At 37.8% G+C, this 21319-nt stretch overlaps 1 protein-coding gene across 6 annotated transcripts in view; it reads right to left on the reverse strand.

The window, feature by feature from the left end:
• The window catches only part of Fmn1 (formin 1), a 440321-nt gene that overhangs the window by 327662 nt on the left and 91340 nt on the right, over positions 1-21319 (reverse strand). For 5 of the 6 annotated variants that reach the window (XR_015449807.1, XM_087207535.1, XM_087207534.1 and 2 more), the window contains one exon: positions 8719-8885. The exons of the other annotated variant lie outside the window; for it this stretch is intronic. Coding sequence is in view for 4 of the 5 variants with exons in the window: in XM_087207535.1 (XP_087063661.1) it covers positions 8719-8885 (167 nt within the window). In the remaining variant the exon portion in view is untranslated. The remainder of the gene's footprint in view (positions 1-8718; positions 8886-21319) is intronic. 6 annotated transcript variants of the gene reach the window in all.

Below are 21319 nucleotides of genomic sequence, written 5' to 3' on the forward strand. Positions count from 1 at the left end.
CCTTTTCTTTTCTTTTCTTATCTTGTGTGTGTTTGGCACATTTTTAGGTTGGTCCATTAGACTTCAAAGGTGCTGCTTCATTTAACATGTCCCTACTCTTAAAATATGAAAATCATGCATGAGGTAGTTTTACATCATTGGTCAGGGTTTTACCGTCAAATATTTCTAAGACTGGCTGCTACCAACCCATGTCAAAGGTTTCCCGGAAATGGGTTCAATGTTGAGAACAAAATAAAACATATAATGTGAAAGGTGTAAAAAAAAGGCTATGACAACTTGTGAAGCTCATGGTAGGGGTGGGTGAGGAGCAGATTTGAAGATACAAAATTTCCTGGGACATGTTTCTGAAGAATGGCTGAGCTTTTCAAAGTGAAGAGAATCCACCGCTGTCCATATGTATAATGACAATAGAGGGTGGAAGTCAGGAGAAAGCACTCCCCTGTGGCTGAGTTTCTCCTGATTAAAGTTACAGATGAAGACCTGGGAACCGCTAAACTATTCACGTCTATTGCTGCTCATGATCACCTTCTCCTAAGCAGTAAAACTAGATAGCTCTTGGCTACTGGTCTAATAACTAGCTATGCCTATTTCTTAATTTCATTTTTAAGTAAAACTTATTTTGACAATTAACCCAACCTCCAAAGATCCAGGTATCATTTAAAAATATTATATTTAAAGGAGTCAAGAGAAGAATCCAAGAAAGATGGAGACTTAGCTAAAACAAAATGAAGGTGATAATGTAAAATAGGAAGAAAAGGTCCAAAGGGGTAGGGGTAGTGGGAGGGGCAGGGGAAAGGAAAGAAGGGAAAGGAAAAATGATGAGAAATGGAAAAAATGGAAATAAAGTCTTTGTAAATAGGGAAGGGTGGAGGGTGTGAAGGGAGGGCTAGGAATGGGGAAAATATAAGAACCAAGATGCATTATGTAAAGGTACAATTCCCAATGAGAAATGTAATTGTGTTGTATACCTACAATGTACCAATAAAAGAATTTAATACAAAAAAATAACAAAGACAAAAAAAAAAAAATGAAGGTGGATGAGGACTATGCATGAGGATAAAGGAAGAAGAGAACCTAAATTTTTAAAAGCTCTCATTGTTGTCCCAAAAAGGCATCATGCTATGTTCTTCATGCAAGTTTTTTGTACCTTAATTATTCCCACTAACTCTATGAGAAAAGTATCATTAACCTCATTTTATGGATCAGTTCTATTCAGGGCAAGTTTCTGCAATAAAGGAAATGTTTTATTTCGGGGCCATCCTAGCCACAGGAGGACTCCAAGCACTTAAAATGTGGCCAGGGTAACTAAGCAGCTATGTTTTCATTTTGACTTCTTTTGATTTATTTATATAGCCACCTGTTGCTGGCAGCCACTGTACAGGGTACTGCTAAGGAGGTTAACACTGAGGGTCGAAGAAACTAAAGAGAGTTCTAAGACTATATAATCAATGAATGCCAATGCCAAGATTTGTACTGGGTCCACCTGTTTCTAAATGTTTGCTATTTTCATTACAATAACACAAAAGAAGCTATGGTATTTTTAACAGTTCTTTCCTATTGAAATATAGGAAGGTAGGCAAACTAAGTCACCTAGTTACCAGAAACAAATGCTTACTGAAGTTAGAAGAAATCTGCAAAAAGTAGAAAGGTCACAAAGATTATGAGTCAGTACTGATTCCTTGAATTTAATGTCCACATAATTGGCCATTTTAAGAGAAAAAAATGTAGAAAGAAATGCCAATGCATTAAAATTACATAGGAGAAAGGACATGAGGCATTGCCACAAATTCTTTTTTTTTTTCTTTTTTTTTTTTTTAGGTACCTGGGATCGAACTCGGATCCTCGCTTGTGAGGCAGGCGCTGGAACCACTGAGCTAAATCCCCGGCACACAAATCCTATTTTTAAACATAGTTAAGCACTGAATAACCAGAAGAGTAGGCAAGAGCAATGGCTTTGAAGTAGGTTGCATTTGGGTCCAATATGAGGTATTACTAATCACACATTAGCTGTGTCACTTTAGGCCAGTTCCTTCACTTCTTCAAGCCAATGTCCACATGCATAAACTGGAAAAATTGCTAATACAAAATTGTTCAAAAGTTAAAGGTGCTACTATTCTCAGTGCAGCCCTTGCTTGATTCACCACAGATGCTCAATGTTTCAACATTTTAAAAGTATCATAAAATATTCTCAAGGAATACTGTAACAGTTCCTACAATCAAGGTCATATACTTTCTATAGCTGCAGCAGGGAGTTTATGATGTTCACACCAAAGACATTTATATAGTAGTTGCAGTCCTTAATAAAATTTAGAAATAATCATACTAATAAACCAGAATGACTTAATTAAAATCTGTAATAACCAAATGGCAAATGAAAAATAACTGGGCCATAAAAAATGAAACTTCATGTGAATTGAGGAGTGTTCGCCAACAGCCTCTATGCAAAGGCTACTGCATTTCATATTTAAAATGGGTTGTGGGGGACTTAGTTTTTACCACAAATTCCCACCATCATCCTGGGGGAGAAGAAGGAGAATTCTTTTCTGAAAGACAGACATACAACATAGATGGTATATATAGAAAGAGATCAAGGTTTAAATAAACTATGTGGAAATTACAGCACTTTAATTCCAATGAAGGCAGACAGAGCTGCAATTCATGAGACAAAAATGGGAAACTGAAGCAATGGGATTCATTCAAAGAGATAAAAAGCAATCGTGAACTTCAGAGAAATGATACAGTGTTTCAGTAGCAATATTCAAATTCACTTAAATACAATTCCTAGACAAAGTTCTCCCTTTTTAAAAAATAAAACTCAGTTCTATTCTGTGTCCACTCAGGTTTTGAAAGTATACACTTAAGAATCCAAATTTTGGGCCGGGGATTTAGCTCAGTGGTTTCGCCGCCTGCTGCGCAAGCGCAAGGACCAACGTTCGATCTCTGCTACCAAAAAAAAAAAAGAATCCAAATTTTATATGAAGAGCCATTTATCTCATTTTAGAATAGACAGAGAGGAAGTAAGTACAATAAGTGTTATCAAGATCAAAGAGAAGTGAATTTCACAGTTCCATTAAACATTAAGATGGGTCAGTGATTCAGCAAGTTTATTATTCTTTTTATTATTCTTTTTGTTTTACAAAGAAATCGGGGATGTTGCCGGAAGATGCCAGAGAAGGGTGAAAACTGGCAAGAAAACTGAATTTTGTGGTTGGTAGAAAAGATTTTTATCTAAATATGATAACAACCCAGGACACCAATCCCCAAACTGGAACCAATCTGAAAGAGATAGCTCGTGAAATTTTGTATAGATTAGGAGTCAGATCAGATTGCTTTTTTCCAACTGCTGTATCACAATTTAAAAGGATGAGTTTATTTTAAAAAGTGATATTTTCCCAAATCTATCAATAATTCATTAATGCCAATTGTTCTTTTCACCTTTGTAGGTGATCTCTTGACCATTTACCACCCACCACCAACAGACACAAGGTCTCTGTTTCTCTTTCTCACACCCATGCGCACACATGTAGGCACACACTCACATGTGTACACACATAAGTAAACACATTCCTCCCAAAAGTAAGCCACTTTGATTATTTCTGAATTCATTTGCAGCACAAGCCCCACTGCCATGAATAGCCTAATGATTTGAGTGAATCAGTCCTGTGGCTTTAGCTTGAAGGTGGCCCTCACTGACTTCCACAAAAACAATCAAAAGACATGCCATTTCCATATAATGCAGAGAGAAATCAATGTTTTCACTGACATTTAATGTAGTTTATGCTGTGGTGTTTGCCCTTTAGAAATGAAGGAAGTTGAAAGCACTGAAATCATGTCCCCAGCAACATTTCACTGTAAAAAACCCAGAGTATCAGGGCCATGCTGAAGAACTGAGTGTCTCATGCTTGCAGTAGTTTCACTGGATGAATTCTGTAGGGTTATTTTGGTTGTAGTTCTACTACTTTGAGCCTGGTTCTTCATCCTTCTCACTAATTATGGGAGTTAACGTATATCCATTAATTGAATATCTTTGTTTTCAAATTTAAAACGAAACACCCGCCCCCTCCACCTGCCCAATCATACAAAGTAGTAAAGAGGTTGACAGGCTTCACATTTAAGCATTTGGGTCTAGGCTCAGACCCGGGTTCAAACCCTGCCCCTGTCCTTGCCGAGCCTGTTTGTACAGTAGACATAATAACACAGTACCTCAGAGAATGACACCTGGCATCGAGGAAGCCATCTTTATGTGGAAGTTCTTGTTACTAGTTTAGACACTCAAGGTTGGGTGTGGACTTGGTAATTATATCCTTTGCTTCATAAAATACAATTACTTGGAACCTGGTGCTATGACTTCCCCAGCCAATTCAGTAAACAGTATGCAGAGCCTCACAGTAAGGAGACTGATTATCCTTGGAAACTCAAATCACTCATCAAGAGTCCAAGTTGGTATTTTAAAGACTGGAATGCAAAATCTTACTTTCAGACCAGTGTGTAATGCTAAGGACTGCTTATCTTTCCTGCTTTTTCTGTCTGTTTTCAATCTCAAGCCACACGTCTGACAGTCAACTCTTTTCCCCACCCATGTCCTTGTTTACAGACATTTAATAAACCATCTTCCATGGTGAATATTCCCTGGGATCTTCCCCAGGATCTTTAGGAAACTATACTTGCTATAAGGAGTTAGGCCCGTGGCTCTCTGGTCTCTGAGCATCCTGTGTTACAAAGTATACTACAAACTGTTTCGAAATCTGTTTCAAAGTGTACTACAAACTGAGGTCCAGAACTAATGGCAATTCTTATTTGGTGGCTCACAAAACTCTCCTTTTAAAGGCTAACTTTTTAATATTCATGCTCTAAGTTGGCACTTTGGGGTGACTGAGGTTTTACCATATATATATACATATATATATATGTATGTGTTTTGGATGTTATCCCAAAAGTGATACCTCCTATTGCCATATTTATTCAATAAAATACAGGACACTCAGTTAAATTTGAATTTCAAACAAAAATAACTTTTAAGGCATATCCTATGCAATATCTGGTAATCATACTACCCAAAAGTGGAAGTCCCAGAGTGTGGGGTTCAGTCCTAAGGAGCTCTGTTGTTTGCCTGGGATCGTCTTCAGACTTTCGGAATTTGCTGGAGCAGGTCTGTAGGACGGTCACCCAAACAGACTTTCTCTGCACAGCAGTCTGGCTGCAAGACTGCACTGCTGGCTGCTTAGACATTGATATACATACTGGTTATGCGATACTGCCATATGATAAGAAAGACATAGCTGTTCTTCATTTCAAGTGTACCCCAGAGCTCCTAAATCTCTTGTAAATGATAAAAGTTATAAGCACATCTTTTGTAAGAATATTCGGGTTTTGTTCCCAGTTCCTGAAACAACTCAGGGCAATAGAGCTGCTATTCACGACAAGCCACTGTCAACCACACCTGGGTTTATGTTAATGAGGTGACTTTTGGAAAACCCCCAAGGATATAAAACTGGTTGCCATGGGGACTAACCATGTGACTAGAGGACTGAAAATGTCAGTCCCATGTCCCGACCTCTAAAAGGGGTGGAGTTGAGTAAATTACCAATGCCTAATGATTTAATTAGTCATGCCTATGTAATAAGGCCTCCTTAAAACCCTAACAAAAGGAGCTTGTCTCCACAGCCACAGAAGCTCCTGTGGTCGGGAACCTTCCAGACCTAACCCTATGCATCTGGCTATTCATTTGTAACCTTTGGAAATATCAACCTAATAAATAAATAATAGTACAAGTGAACTGTTTCCCTGGATTGTGCAAAGTGTTCCAGAAAACTACGGAAACAGAGGAGGGGTCCTGGGTCCGTATCCAAGTCAGACAGAAGTGGTGAGTAGCCTGGGGATCCACTGTGTACTTGTCATTGGCTGCTGAGTGGGTCAGTCTCCTGGGGTGGAGCCCATTACCTGTGGGATGAGATGGTAAGTTCAGGTAGACAGTGTCAGAATGGAATTGCAGGACTCCCAAATGGTGTCCACAGAGAACTGGAGAGTTGCTTGGTGTGGAAAACCCACTAACTTGGTGCTGGAAGTGTTGTGAGGGTAGAGAAAAGGAGTTTGGGGTTCTGTTTAGTTTCATTTAGTTTGGCAAATAGATGCTACCTTGAGTCTCCTAACTAAAAGACAAAGGCCCAGCTGAAAGAGGGGACCTAGTAGAGCCCTAACTCTGATGCCAGTGTCCATTCTGAATTGCTCACCAACTGGTACACACTTCAGTTGCTGTTCTTTCGTTCTACCGAGAGTCAGCATGACCACAGAGAAGAGCTTAGGAGAATAACATCCTGACGATGACACTGCCAATCATGATTAAACCTGAAAGCAGAGTAGTACAGGTCAAGTGCCCAAAGGCGATCACACTACTGCACAGGAATACAGTCCTCCAGGCTTACAGTATGAAGCCTCTCGGCCCCCGGACTAGTGAGTCAGTCATTAGCAGAATCCATGTGCTTTCTAAATCAGCAAAATCCTTTTACATGGAAATCTTACTTAAAATGGCAATGTATCAGTCAAACTATACTGTGTGAAGAGAGGAGTAGCTCACCTTAGGGGTGAGAAAGGAAACAGAGCTCAAAGTATAGAAGTCACTGGTCTCAGCCAGGGATTTAGCTCAGTGGTTCTCCCATCTACCCTGCAAGCGCAAGGACCCACGTTCAATTCCCGGTACCAAAAAAAAAAAACCCAATGCTCTCAATAATAATTTAAGGAATTACTCTGGTTTTCAAAAGTTATATCTAATAGAAAACTAAGAAACATATAAATGCATGTATTTATTGTGTATTTATATAGATAATATATGAATATAGTTCAGGTATTTCATATGGATACATATGTTATACATTCAGACATAGTCATAAAAGTCTGACCCAGAAAATAGATCTTTTTATATCATGATATGTATCAAAAGTCTAAAACTGCTCATAGATCACAGAAAATAATTTTCCTCCAAAAATATATAAAGAATATTTCTAAATGCTGGGGAGGGTTACAGGAAAAATATATATGTGGTCATACTACTGATTTTCAAATAGTAGTGCTATTGCACAATTAGGAACAACTTCAACATTCTATAAGAAGAAATGATTAAATAAATTATGCCATATCATTTAGTGGAATATTATTCAGTCAATGAAAATACATCTATAAAGATTTTGTAACAACATGGATAAGCAGTATAAGAGCAATTGACTTCAACAAGTGGAAGAAAGATTATAAAATCTAGATGCATATACATATATATTTTTTTAATCCCTCATTGAAAATAAATCATACATGGTGAAAACTACAAAAAATTTAATCAAATTTTCGGTTGTGATCCTTGCTGCTGAAGCTATCAATTATTTCTTGTTTTTCCAATGCATCTACATGTTTCAATTTTTCTAGAAGGATCATCAATGATATTTATAATTATAATAAAGTTAAGAAATAATTTCATTTATGGGGATAAAGGCAACCAGAACAATTTAGTCTATTTCAAGGAGAAGGAGGGCAGCTAGGGGAGGAGGCAACCTTTCAGAACCATTTCAACTCTTTTATACTCCAGGAATGCCTGCTGTTCACTGCCTGATCAACTTAGCAACTCACCAATAGATGTCACTGTTACATTTCTTACTTTTAGCAAATGCCTCAAGCTGCACAATTTGACTTTTCAGGTAGGAAGACAAAACTTTAAAATCCTTGTATCATCTCTGGAATGACTGTCAATTCATCATTCTTCAGCTTCATTCCAAACCTCTCTTTATAATATTAAATGCCAAATGCTTTTCTAGAATGCCATACAGTGACTATCTTATGGGTGTGAAAAGTATAAGGTTTTCTGACTCATTTGGTTTCCACCTATGAGAACATGGCAGACCTAGCCTACCCTTATGAAACCAGTATCATCACTTAGATGAGCATAGGACTAATCCACATTCAGCACGTGCACACTTCTAGGCTGGAATTCATGAACTGGAGAATAGAAGATTGTCCGTAGGCATTAAAGTTAATGGCAAAAAGAAAAGAGCAACGTGCTTATTGGATTCCCATGTTCACCCTATCTGCAACAGGAAACTGGGTAGAAGGGTGATGAGAACTGATAGTCTACTCAATCCGACTGGAGCATCTAAATGTGGAAGTAGCTAAACCCCAGCCCGATGCTTTGTATCAGGTAGTCAATCCTTCTGTGTCAATGAATACATGGATGAATGAGAAAGGAGAAGGCTATGGTTTTTAAATAGGTCATCCTGTATTTGGCAGATTTCCTGCCAACCTGTTCACCTGTTATTTGAGCACCTGGAAAGAAAGAACAGTTTATAGATGTGCAAGTAAGACAGGTTACTTGGATTTCACTGGGGCATGCAGAGCCTATCAGTCGATTGATATATGTTATTTATAAATTTTTAGGAAAATTTTAAGGGACTAGCAGCAAATGGTTTTTGCCACAATGAAGTTTAGACAGTAAAGCTAATGTAAGCATAGTGCTCTGAAAACACTCAGATAAAAATATAAACATAGTCACTTCCTAGTGTACAAGTTTCAGATCACCGAGATGCATCTTGGTATTTTGCAGCCCACTGATTTTTTAAAGCAATTATCCATACACAAAATGCAGCTTTAACAGCTTTATGTACACAATTTAAAGGCATATTAAATGGACCTCTATTGATCAAAAAGAACCACAGCACAAACACGAAGGTTTTCACTTACATTGAGATCCAAGTACAATTTGCTTCTGTTTGACTCCTCATGGAGCAGAAAGGGACAGGGTGGGCCTGCTCTATAGTCCAGGACCCAAGCACCTGCATCCCTGCTGGGGAGGTCTTTAGCTGTCTGCTCACTGAAGTGGTCCCAAGGAAAGCCCTCGGAGAAGACACCTAGCAAACACAGAGAAGATCATCAGTAAGTAACACAGCACCTGAAACACAACTGAGCCAGTCACATTGGGGAACTTCTATGAGGGCTTCACCATAATATCTCTAACTTCACTAAATTACATTTTTAGAATTTGCTGTTTCCCAGTTACTTTTTTCTGGATCGCACTAATATTCCTACCTTGAAAAGGTAAATCTATTAGTTGTATTCTGTGCTTCACATTCCTGCTTACCAACCCAGGATGCAGGGTTCATGTTCATTCACAAGGAAGTCAGGAAAGGGGCTGCAGATGGAAGTCAGGAGGCTCAGGCCATCAGCTTTAACACTAAACAGTGTGGCGTGAGCTGAGTCAGTAGTGAGTCCGTTCATCCAGGGAAGGAACTGTGACCTGTTCACCTTCATCTCTAGCACTAGAACCCTTATGCATGGTGCATGTTGGAGCTCAGTCTGTTGAATGAGTGAGTGTTGCATGCATAATTCACTTTCGTCATCTCTAGAATTGAGAGTATTAGGCCAGTTCATTCTTACCTAAACTATGTTTGGCTGACAGTAGTGCCAGGGACTGTTCTTAGCCTTGTCTTCAGTTTTTAAAATAACTTACAATTAGGTATCCTTAGTGTTCCCATTTTAGATAGGGAAACTGAAGCAAAAAGAAGTTAAACAATTTGCTCAAGAACATAAAACCAGGCCAGGTGTGGTGGCTTACACCTGTGATCCCAGCACTCGGGAGGCTGAGACAGGAGGATCGCTAAGAGTTCCAGGCCAGCCTGGGCTACATAGCGAGACAGTGTCTCAAAACAAACAAACAAACAAACAAACAAAAACCATAAAAAAAAAAACAATAAATGGTAAAGCTAGGATTTGAACCTAGTTTTAAGCATTAATCACTAGAGGCCATGCTCTTAGTGACTGTACCATATGGCTTCTGCCTGACATTCTTGAGATGGCAACAAAAGGACTCTGAGGTCAGGAAAGCTACATGTTGTACCCCTTAGAGAGGCACCATTCACATTAGCATATTGAAGACCTTGAGAGGTCCTTTAGTAAAGAAAGCTAACTGTGTAGTAGGATTGTCTAAATGTCTCTGACCACAAAATCCATTTAAGGAGACATCTGCTACATGTGTTGCAGGCTATTAGTGTTCTCTTGGAACAAAGTTCAAAAAAATGCTAGATTAGGTCACCTCTAAAGTCTCACAAAGCACTCAAGTTCCTAGACCTCTTTCAATTCGTGGTAAACTCCACTGGCAAAATATTAAGGAACTAAGTGGAAGTTAAAGGTTTAGGCTTTTACAAGAAGGAATCACTGTTAGGTATATGACAGGGTGTTTATTACACATAATCTCTGTAAGAGAGTTGGTTTGGCAGTGACCCAACCCCAGCTGGCAGCTTCTTCCATGCTGAATACCTGACTTACAGTAACGTGAGCTGAGAAGTCCACACACAAAGGGACCGTGAGACAACAGGCTTGTCCTTTATATTAGAGGAGCATTTTAGAAGACAGAAAATTTGAGGACAGCTAAGGTTTTTCTTTTTGTTTGCTTGTTTGATTCACTGGTTCTCAACCACATTTTCAAGTGAAAGAGAAACAGGTCACAGTATTTTACAGTTGTCCCTGGAAGGATGTCTACAAAACACTTTCTTGCAGCCACTGAGAAAAATGAGAGCCAATGACCTCATGCACTTCACCTCTGAAGCCACATCCTTCACATGTGCCTTATGCTTTAGAATGAGTACCTTTCCAGTCATGCCCCTTGCTGCCTACGATCTCCAAACAAGCTGCCTCCTGTTCTTTCACTTAGGGAGTTATGTTACGTAACTTCAGGGCCGGGGATTTAGCACAGTGGTTTTGCTGCCTGCTGCGCAAGCGCAAGGACCCGAGTTCGATCCCCAGTACCAAAAAAAAAAAAAAAAAAATCAAATGTTAGGGAGTTTCACTTAGGGACACTGTGGAGTGTCCTCACTTCTGCTGCAATGTTATAGGAAAAGATTAATGCCTAAAAAATCATCAGGAAGGAGACACCCTCTAAGCACCTCCATTTTTCCTCATGGTGAGCCTGATGGGAAGTTAGTCCTGGATATGTTTCAATACATGAAGAAACTAAAGCTCAGATTTCCTTACTTCCCATGGATATGGGTCACTTCCCTGCTAGAATATTTCTGTCTATGTTTGGCAAGAAAGGGGCAAGTAAATTTTTAAAAGTTTTAGCGTACCATCTCCCTTCCAAAATGTATAATTACTAACCAGAGTCCTCATTTTAAGTTTTTCTCCTTTTTACTTTTATTTTGGAGTAGCTGCTGGCTTTGAGTAAAGTTTAAACAGAATAAAACAAAACAAAACACAATATATACATCACAAAATACAGTATACAACACTGAGAGTAAGACATCGTATCATCAGAGGCACATTGTCTGGTGAATTTAAGGCATGAGGTATTCATGTATGAAAGAGTGATAACTTCCCATAATAACAAGAGTTGGAGTCCTTAGATCAAACACACATGCATACATATGCATGCATATGCGTGTGCATACAAGTGCAAAGACATTCACACACCTATAGTGGCTATCCAATACCACACTGATGGAAAGTACTCAGGTAAGGCATACAACTCAAGTAACTCTATACAGAAGAAAAACAATGGAGAGTTTGCACAGGAACAATGAAAATTAACTTCCTTCTAGAGATGGCTTAGATTTAAAGAGCCAATTTCTAGTGCATAGTATTTAACCAGACAATATCTCTATGAAGGAAACATGCAAGGTAAAACCATGATGCATAATAATTTTGATAAGGATCATTAAGATAAGGAAGGACCACAAGCAGAAATAAGTAACTTAAAACTGTTATTCTCACAAGTGTGACAAAGTAAGTTAGGACATAGGACAAATTCACCTTTCTGAAAACCACAACAAATTTATAAAGTCGTTTTCTGAATAGAGAGTTTTAAGAAAATGAACCCAGGTGTTTTAGTAAAAACTAATGTATATGGCTGCATTTATTAAAATTGTTAGTATGCATCCTACTCTCTACAGCTAAGCAAGCACAATAAAAGAGAGACAATTACCTGAAATTAGGTAAATATATTTAAAAAGTCAATTGCCATTTAATTTCTGATACAAACTAATTTTAGGGGTTAGATAGTCATTGAATATTTTATGAAGGCTGAGTTCTATCAATTTAATCATGTCTTTGCTTTTAATGTACACATTAAAAATCCGGTTTTTATTCAATATAGATTAGTTTCTTTGTTTTCAAAGACATTTCAACAGCTTGATCCATCACATACATATGTGGGTTAATTCTATAGCTGACCACAGTTAATACAACATACAGCACAGAGACACACAAGGCACAGTGACTTACCTTGGGACCATTTTGAAAGTCTGTTTTCCCCAACCATTCAAATGGTGAGCTGCACTTCTTGATGCTAACCTATAACATCAGTCTGGGATTTGGCTGTCAATTATTGAAACAATGAAAGTAGACAGAAAGAAAAGGTGATATGCCACTTAAAATGAAGGCAGCATCTCCAACCCATCATTCCACAAGTGAATCAGTCTCTCTACCCATGGTTCATTGGGTTACTACTCCACTTCTTTGTTTTCTCCCCACATTACCATTATGGACTGTCTCACATTACCATTATGGACTGTCTCAGTCATTTTCTTGTTGGGACAAAATATCCAACATCCACAACTTAAAAGAGAAAAGGTTCATTTTGGCTCAGTTTCAGTGGCTTCATTCTATAGTCGGCAGGCTCAAACACAGAAATGGCATGGTGGCAAAACCTGACTTCAAAGAAAGCTGCTCACCTCATGGCAGCCAGGAAGCAGAGAAGAAAGGGAGGAGTTGGGAGAGAGAGGTATCCTTCCAGGTCACACTGCCAGTGACTCACCTCCTCTGACCAGCCCTCAGCTTCCAACAACACGCTCAGCCACAAACTCATCCATGAATCAATCCACTAATGAACACAGTGCCCCCATGATCCAATCACTTTCCAAAAGCCCCACCTTTGAACACATGAGACTTCTGGAGGCCATTCCAAACCATAACATGGACTCAATGACTCTTCCAGTTGCTTCTGCAGTTCCACCACTAGATTCAACATTATGTTGAATCTGATGGTGCGATTTGTTTAGGCTAAACAAATGCAGGCAATGGACAGTGCACCAATTCTGAATCAAGGCCTTAAGAAGTATCGTGTGCTTTTACATCAGGCTCTTTGCTTCTGCCATCAACAGAAGCTAGGGATGCTCTGAGAGCCTGGAATTAGACATATACAGCAGATTCAAACATAGTCCTGCAGTCTAGAGCCAAGCTCGGCTGTACTCAAACTAGATCAAGTGAATCTTAGTCAACTCTCAAGCCAGTGAATGAGAACAATACATACATACATTGAGATTTTGGTCCTACTTGTTGAAATAGTTGCCTCATATACTCTTTATCATTTCTCCCTACTAAAAAGACTATAATTATTGAAAACTTTGACTTTTTAAGCTTAGGGCTTAAATACTGTAGTATTTTCATTTGTAATCTTATACCGAAAAGAGTCAATTAATAAAGTTTAAAACCTCGCAGCACACACATTTCCAAGTATACCAAGATCCAGGCACAAACTATATTTCATTTAAAAATTAACTTTATTAGAAATTGCCTTTAATCATTAGACAGATAGATGGACAGATCTCTGCTTCCAAAGAGAAGCTTGTAAATATAGAATACAATCAGCAGATCTGGACAAAAGTCTCTAAGGAACAAAATTACAGTGCCTTTCAGGTTTTCTCCTCTAATTTTTCCTTCATGCTAGGCCCATACTTGACAGCAATGATAAAGTGGTTATGGCTCCAAAAAAAGAAGTAAAAAAAAAAACCCTCTGCTTGAAACTCTCGTGAGTTTTAATTCCTATGCTATAGTTCCTCAAGCCATCCATCATATTTGACTTAAAATAAATCCCCAAAAGGTGAAGTTTTCTGAGCTGTGAATATGAATATCATAACTGATACGTAAAGGCAGACAGGTTGTCTTCCATTATGTTATTCAAACATGTACTTACAAGCCAGAGAGACAGCAATCTAGACGTGTAGCTAATGGAGAGTGACACTGTTGAGTTCTTGAAGAGAGGGTGTGTGCCTGTGTGCATAATGAATTACTCATGTCTATATTCAGACCTCTGCCAAAGGATAGACTCACGGCTGGATTCTGTCAATTAGAAATCACTACTTTCCAATGCTGCTACCTCCATTTTCATTCCCAGGGGTGTAAAAATGATACCATATAATGAAATTACCTAGGTAGGTAGAATTCTGACAAAGTATCTCATATACCCATTCCATCCTCTAATTCTCCTCACTGGAAGTACTTGGGGAGAGAAATGATGAGCAAGGACCGACAGAGGGAAGGTGTAGTGAGAGTCCAGAACTGGAGGAACTGAAGCATAAGCTACAGCAGTTTGAGAATATACGGGGAAAATCACAGGCGCCAAATAAGTGCATGTTGTGTGAATGTCGGAAATCATGTTTAAATTCAAAGGAAACAAAACAATTTAGAGTTCAAAAGGATCTCATGTGTTTCCCCACCCACTTGCTCATTTCAGACTTGAGGGAATTGAAAGCCAGGAAGATTGCAATATTTCCAATATACCCAGTTAGTGCCAAAGACAGAATGAAAATCCAGGTTCTAGGGAAACCTTTTATGCATTTGGGGAAGAACATTATTGCCAAACCACAGATGGGTGTGTTAAAGTCTGAGAGAGAAGAGGATGTGAAGGGTTAAGGGCAGGGCTTTGCCAGGTGGTCGCAATTCCTAGCTGTGATATTTACTAATTGTTTGACCTTAATGAAGTTACCAATCATCTCTGAGTCTTTATTTTCTCATCAATAAAATGAAGATAATAAAAATATGCCTGATATTGAGCCAGGCTCAAAACTGTTTTCTTTAAGGATATTTTTTTCTGGGCTGAAAGTGAATGGATTAGATAGAAAATGCAAAGGCTCTGTTTTAAATAAAGAAACCAATATACAATAAGGGCATAACGCATAACATTAGACACTCTTCGTGAGGAAGTATTTTTTTGTCAAAGAAGAAAAAGAAAATAATTAAGCTCATAAGAATTCATAAAGCACTGCAGTGCAGCAGATCCCAAATCTGTTCACGTTCTAAAAATAGAATTCGCGTCATCAAATGCAACAGCTCCAAATGAGTGGCTGATCCGCTCAAAACTCAACAGCTCCTCAAGCTTCTTTATAGCTACCTAAGACATTTCTTCCCTTAAGGTCAAACACATGAGCCTCTGGCCATTAATGAAACTATTCATAGGCAGAGCTTTAAGTAAAACAGCAGTGGTATATAAATATATATTATTATGATTGTTACAGCAACCTTCTTCCATGGTCTTTCTCTGTGAAAAAGACAGATGTTAAATGAGGGACAAATATGAATCAAGTAAGAAAACTCATTTGTGGCTTTACTTATGCTGAGTGTTTTAACACCTGAAAAACAAGGGCATGTATTTAAAGAGAGTAGGGCAAATGATGCTGAGATGAACAGAAAGTAGAGACAGGTGCACCCAGGTAACACTTGGTGCCAAAAAGATCAAGAAGGATCAAATTTAGGAAGTTGTAAGCTTTACTGAGAAATTAAGAGCATTTGTCTATTCTCAGATAGTAAGTGCTCAAGTACATTCCTTGTGTGGAGCTGGTGCACACACACAGCAAATCGTAACTCCTTTTTCACCCCCTTTCCCTCCCCTCCCTCCCGCCTTTCCTCCATCTCTTCATCTCCTTCCCATTCGAGAATGATTTTTCTCCTTAACCTATCTTTTATTTTGCTCCTTATTTATATTTAGGATTGCTCATACAAGAGATATCATACAATATTTACGCTCGTGTCTCTGATTTATTTCCCTTAACATTATGGTCTCAAGGTGCATTCATTTTCTTACAAATGATTTTAGTTTTATCATTCTTTTTTTTTTTTTTGGTATCAGGGATGGAACTCTGGTCCTTGAGCTTGCGCAGCAGGCAGCAAAACCACTGAGCTAAATCCCCGGCCCCCAAGTTTTATCATTCTTTATGGCAGAGTAGAACTTCACTGTGTGAACTAATAAATAAGAAATAATAAAAAAGATAATAAATGGTAAGAAAGTAGATGTTGACACTTCCAATGCCAAAGTTATCAAAATATTTGTTATGTCTGATTATAAAGAACATATTTACTCATTTAAAAATATTACTGAAGAACAAGAATACAAAAAACATATCATATAGCATTCATTACAAGTAAATTTGAATAATATTTTTCCTTTCAATGTCACATTATTCCAGTTATTAAGTAGACAGTTACACCAGTGGGAAGCCCAACTCTTTATTTATTTTATTTTATTTTTTTTTGGTACCAGGGATCAAACTCGGGACCTTGCACTTGCAAGGCATGCGCCAGAACCACTGAGCTAAATCCCTAGCCCTGGAAGCCCAACTCTTGAGGAAGTATTATGCAGTTATTGATTAAAGAGATATAGTAAAGTCTTCAAAACATCAATTTAATCATGAACACCAATTTAATCATAAACTTTCTAAGACCAAGCCTTTGATTATAAAATATATTATGATTTTTTAAAACTCCTTTCAAAAATGAAATGATCTTGAGAGTCACAAAAACATGAATATATACTTAACAAGATAAAGAAAAAAAAGACATATTTACTAAGTTAATGGCAATCATTTAAGAGATGAGAATAAAATATGGCTCCAAGCATCCTTGCAAACAAAGCAAAAATGAGCGTACATTCTGTCCTTTCATTCCTGTCATTCAATCCAGTAAAGTTGTTTTTTTTTTTGGTACCAGAAATCGAACTCAGGACCTTGCACTTGAAGTAAAGATTTTTCTGATTGGAAATTCTGAGAGAAGAGCTATATAACCCAATTCCTCTCTTAACCATTCCTCTCTTAACCCCAGCTTTATCCAAGTTGTTTTGATCAACTATAGTTGTTTTGATCAACTATGTGATGAATTCTTCAGGAGAGCTGCCAATAGAGGCCTCTAGGAATCACCCAAGTTGTTACTTTCACTAAAGTGTCTTAGGCACCTTCAATATTCTATCTCCCTGCTCCCACTAGACCTTAGTACTGAGTATGCTCTCTATGCTCTGCCCCAGTTTTACCTGAGGTCTTATGTACCACTTTACTTCTCAACATGCCTTTTCTTTTCCTTTTTCCTTTCTTTCTCTTTCCCTCTCTTTCTGACAAAGGAAAGATTCTGGCATGAAATGTATATGCCAGTGGCTATTACTGAAACCATACCTATAGGACAAGCCCAAGAAGTTGGCCTTGGCAGGCATGACCCATGAGAAGAACCAACTGAAATGATGTCTGTCTGCTTTTTGCCCCTTCCCAGCCTCCTAAAGTTGGAGACAGAGAACTGAAACATTGTCTAACTTTGGTTTTATTTCATTTGAAATAGATTAAATTTATAATAAATCTTCCTTATATGGATATACAGCATGAAGAAATTTATTTTTACCCATTTTTTAAATCAGTAACTTATTTAGGTCTTTTTTGATCTCCTTGTTTAAAAATAGATAACTCCATTGTTTGCTTTTACAGCCATCTAGTTTTTCCTCCGTGGAATGTGTTTGTTTACTTGTCATTTATCCCTGAGGTCCTGAGACAGGATGTATGGAAAGGCAGAACTTTATTTGTCTCACTCTCCAGCATCTAACAGTGACCGCTTTTAGGAGGTGTATAACACTACTTGTTGAATGAATTATCTTTACATTATTTGAACAGTGTATGTACAGAACATAAGCTCTCCTCTTTTCACCAGTCCTCACTAGCACCTGCTCTTTAACTTAGTGTGGACCATAGAGTACAACAGTATGAGTTTAAATCTCAGCTCCAAACTCATATTAGCTGAGGGACCTTGGGCAATTTACTTATCCTCTCTATACCTTAGTCTCCTGTATAAAAAGAGGAAATAATGGTTTCCATCCTCTGCAGTTACTGTAAAGATAAAAGAATTACTCTATACAATGTGCTTAGAAGCTGCTTAGAGCAGAACCTGGCACCCTACAACACTACATAAATTCTTGTTTTTAGAATTATCACTCATAGCTCAGTGCTGAAGAATTAGACACTTTGAAGTTGAAAGGTACAATGAGAGGGAAATGCATTTCTCCGAAAAGTTCATATTCAAGTTCAAATAAATGGTTCAACAAATATATTCTCAAACTTTATTTTACTCATTTTGAAATATTTTTGTTGTTTCACACCCAGCTTTCAAAGTACAATATCCCAAAGGAAAAAATATCCTACCAAGGCAAAAAAATGAGTTTAATAGAAAAGAATATTAGAGCAATCAGGGTCTCTTCAGAATGTTTTATTGAGATGAGTTAGCGTGGTTTCTTTTTCCCTTACACCTTGAATCCATTTGGCCAAACATAAAATTAACCCTAATCATCTTCAATTTAGTAAATTTTTAAGCATTATATCGCTATCTTAAAATTTCCACCCTCAGAGGATTGATACAATCACAAATGATTTTTCTATGTCTTAGTGCTATTATCCTACCAGACAATACAGCTCCAGTTTTAAAATACATGTGAGTAGAAAAATCTACTTAATAAGAGAAAATTCACTTCACAAGCAAATTTTTCAGGAAAGCAACTAATCCATAAAGTAAGCTAAATGTATATTAAGGGTAGAACTGTATTCATCACATATATTTCAGCCAAGAAGGACTTAGCAATATAGTCAAGTTCATGGAAAGCTGGAATAATTTAACCAAATAACAGAATAAGAACTTTTGAGCCTAGTGTTGCTGAGACATTATAAATGAACACAAGACTGTCAATAATGGCTTCAAAACAGCAAAGAGGATTAGACTGAATTGCACCCTGAAGTCAGGTTTTTACTGTGGGCTTAAATTTTATTTATATACCAAAAAGTAGATTTCCTTGTCACATTTTACAATTTAAAATAAGAGTATAGGTCACAGTAGTAGTGACTTGTTGCTAATGAATGAAGGCACCAAATAATTTATTTTCTTTTTCTTTATTTGAAATGACAATCATATATATTAATGACAGAAATACAGAAAATTTCTTGGAAAGCCACAGCCACCTTCATGTAAATTTAGGGGAAAGGACACCTCAGAGGACTTGGCACACCCAAGATGGCTTCAGCTGCTAAAAAGGAAACTGGCTAAAAGAAATGAAACCACCTTTATTAGGGAAACTGGTAATACACATCTATTACCGCAGCAGTATCTTGCAGGTAATTTAGTTTTAAAATAGATATTTAATTTGCCTTGGAATCAAGGACAGTGTGAATTAACTGAAAGAGTAAATAGTAGAGGAAAAATTGGATAATTGAATGTAAATTAGTCAAGATGTTACTCTGATAAAGGGACTTGACACTTGGAGGAAAGTTTTTTAAAATTATCGCTATTTTTAAAACAATAGTAATTGAGTCTTAATATCTGTACCACGGTAAGAAAAAGCTATTAAAATATTGAAATCTCATTTGTGGTTTCTGTGGTAAGCAGAAGACAGAATAACCCTCCTGAAAGCATCTAAAGGATGCCAGAGAAGCCCTGTGGGCTGGGAAGGGTCTCCTAACAGGAAGTACATGCTCTGACAGGATGACCAATGGTGCTCTCTTGTGCCTGGATACAGGAGATCCGAATTGTAAGAGTTAATAATAAATATTTTTATTCTGCCCCACTGCCCCATAATGTTCTCCACAAAGCACACAAAGGATCGTTTTAAAACGCCATACCTTCCTTACATTAAAATCCTCCAATGTGTTCTCATCATAGTTCTTTCGATCCAAATCCCGACCTTGATGAACTCCCAGATCTGACCCTTCCCTCCTCTTTCTCCCCTTCTCTGACCCACTCCCTTACTTACTTCATTGCTATTCTTGTTATTCTGTGAGCACACCGACCTCTCTCTCATCTCTAGCATTATACTTAGTATTTCCTCTGCTGGAATTCCATCCCCAACCCTGCCACGTAGCTGATTTCTTTGTTCAAATATGCTTCCAGCAGAATGGTCTTCTCATCAGTGCCTCTCTGCCAACATTTTGTCACCTAAGTATTTGATTCATACCACTGACTGCATGAAACTTTATCATGAATGAGTCTCAAAGTGAGCTGTAGCAATATGTGGTACCAGATCTACTTCCTTCTTGAGGGCCTTATGGTAGTCCTTCTTTTAAGAGAGAGAAAAGAGGGAAAGAGGGCCAGGGATTTAGCTCAGTGGTTCCGCCACCTGCCTCACAAGCGGAAAGACCTGAGTTCGATCCCTCCTGGTACCAAAAAAAAAAAAAAAAAAAAAAAAAAAAAGAGAGAGAGAGAGAAATGAAAGAGAGATGCTAGAGATGCTAACAGATTTCAGATATTTCATGTAGACCATCCATCAACTACAGTTAACTGTTAAAGCCCCAGAGATGTGTTGTAGACCTATCTAGAAAATAACATAAGTTTCAGATTGGGTGCCATGTAAGTGGGAATAAGAGGCTAGAATACAAGGCTGGCAAGAATTTTAAGGCCATATCCGGGTGCAGTTACAGAGTTTTGAAATGCCTTCCCTGGCACAGGAGGGAAGAGGTATGTGGCAATATTTTGGCCATCCTTTGATTAAACCCTTTGTCTCTTTTTTTGTCTGCTTACTTTTTGGCAGTTCTTTCTCATGGGCATCCTTGTCACCTTAACAAGAAGTCAGTGAAGTTATGAAAATCAAATAACTAAATAGCTACTTTGGTAAAAGCTTTTATTGCGGGGGAGGGCACATAAAGGTAAAGGACACACTGAAATATTTGATGGGTGTGTGAATATTCTAAATATTTCTCACTCTCAGAAACAGAGAAAGGAGATAATGGCATATAAGAAACTGACAAATTCAACATGAGATCATCTTCCTTTCCACACACTTAAGAAAAATAGATTACATTATGAAATTGTGACAGTATGATGTGGACGAGGATGCTTGAGTTTTGGCCATTAATAAGATGTTACTTTTAATTTTTAATTCTCTAACTCTGCTATGGAATAATTAAGCAAAGCTGGCTCTAGGGAAATTAAAGATAGTGATTTAAAAAGGAAAAAGAGAAAGGATTAAAAAAGAAGGTTACTATATAATAAAAACTCCCCAATCATCCAAATTCTTCTCTCCACCCTTAAGAAAGGTCAACTGATAGCCTTTGCTTCCTGATGTGTAACTATATCCTATTTCTCTTTTGATGTTCTCACCAAGAGGGATTTAACTGCCCTTTCCTTGATTCATTAGATGGCCACTTCAAAGAGACTCTAAAAAGGCAATATTTTCCCAAACAACTCCCGTCTTAGTAAATGCAGATGAAATCTAAAAAGCAATTCATCCTAAATTTTACACATTATTGCCTTTGGCCCCTGTCAGTGACCTCAGCCCACAATATTG

This window comes from Heterocephalus glaber, unplaced genomic scaffold (assembly GCF_053883595.1).
Source record: "Heterocephalus glaber isolate CG9 unplaced genomic scaffold, H.glaber_assembly_v1.0 deba00000809, whole genome shotgun sequence".
In the NCBI taxonomy this organism is placed as follows: Eukaryota; Metazoa; Chordata; class Mammalia; order Rodentia; family Bathyergidae; genus Heterocephalus; species Heterocephalus glaber.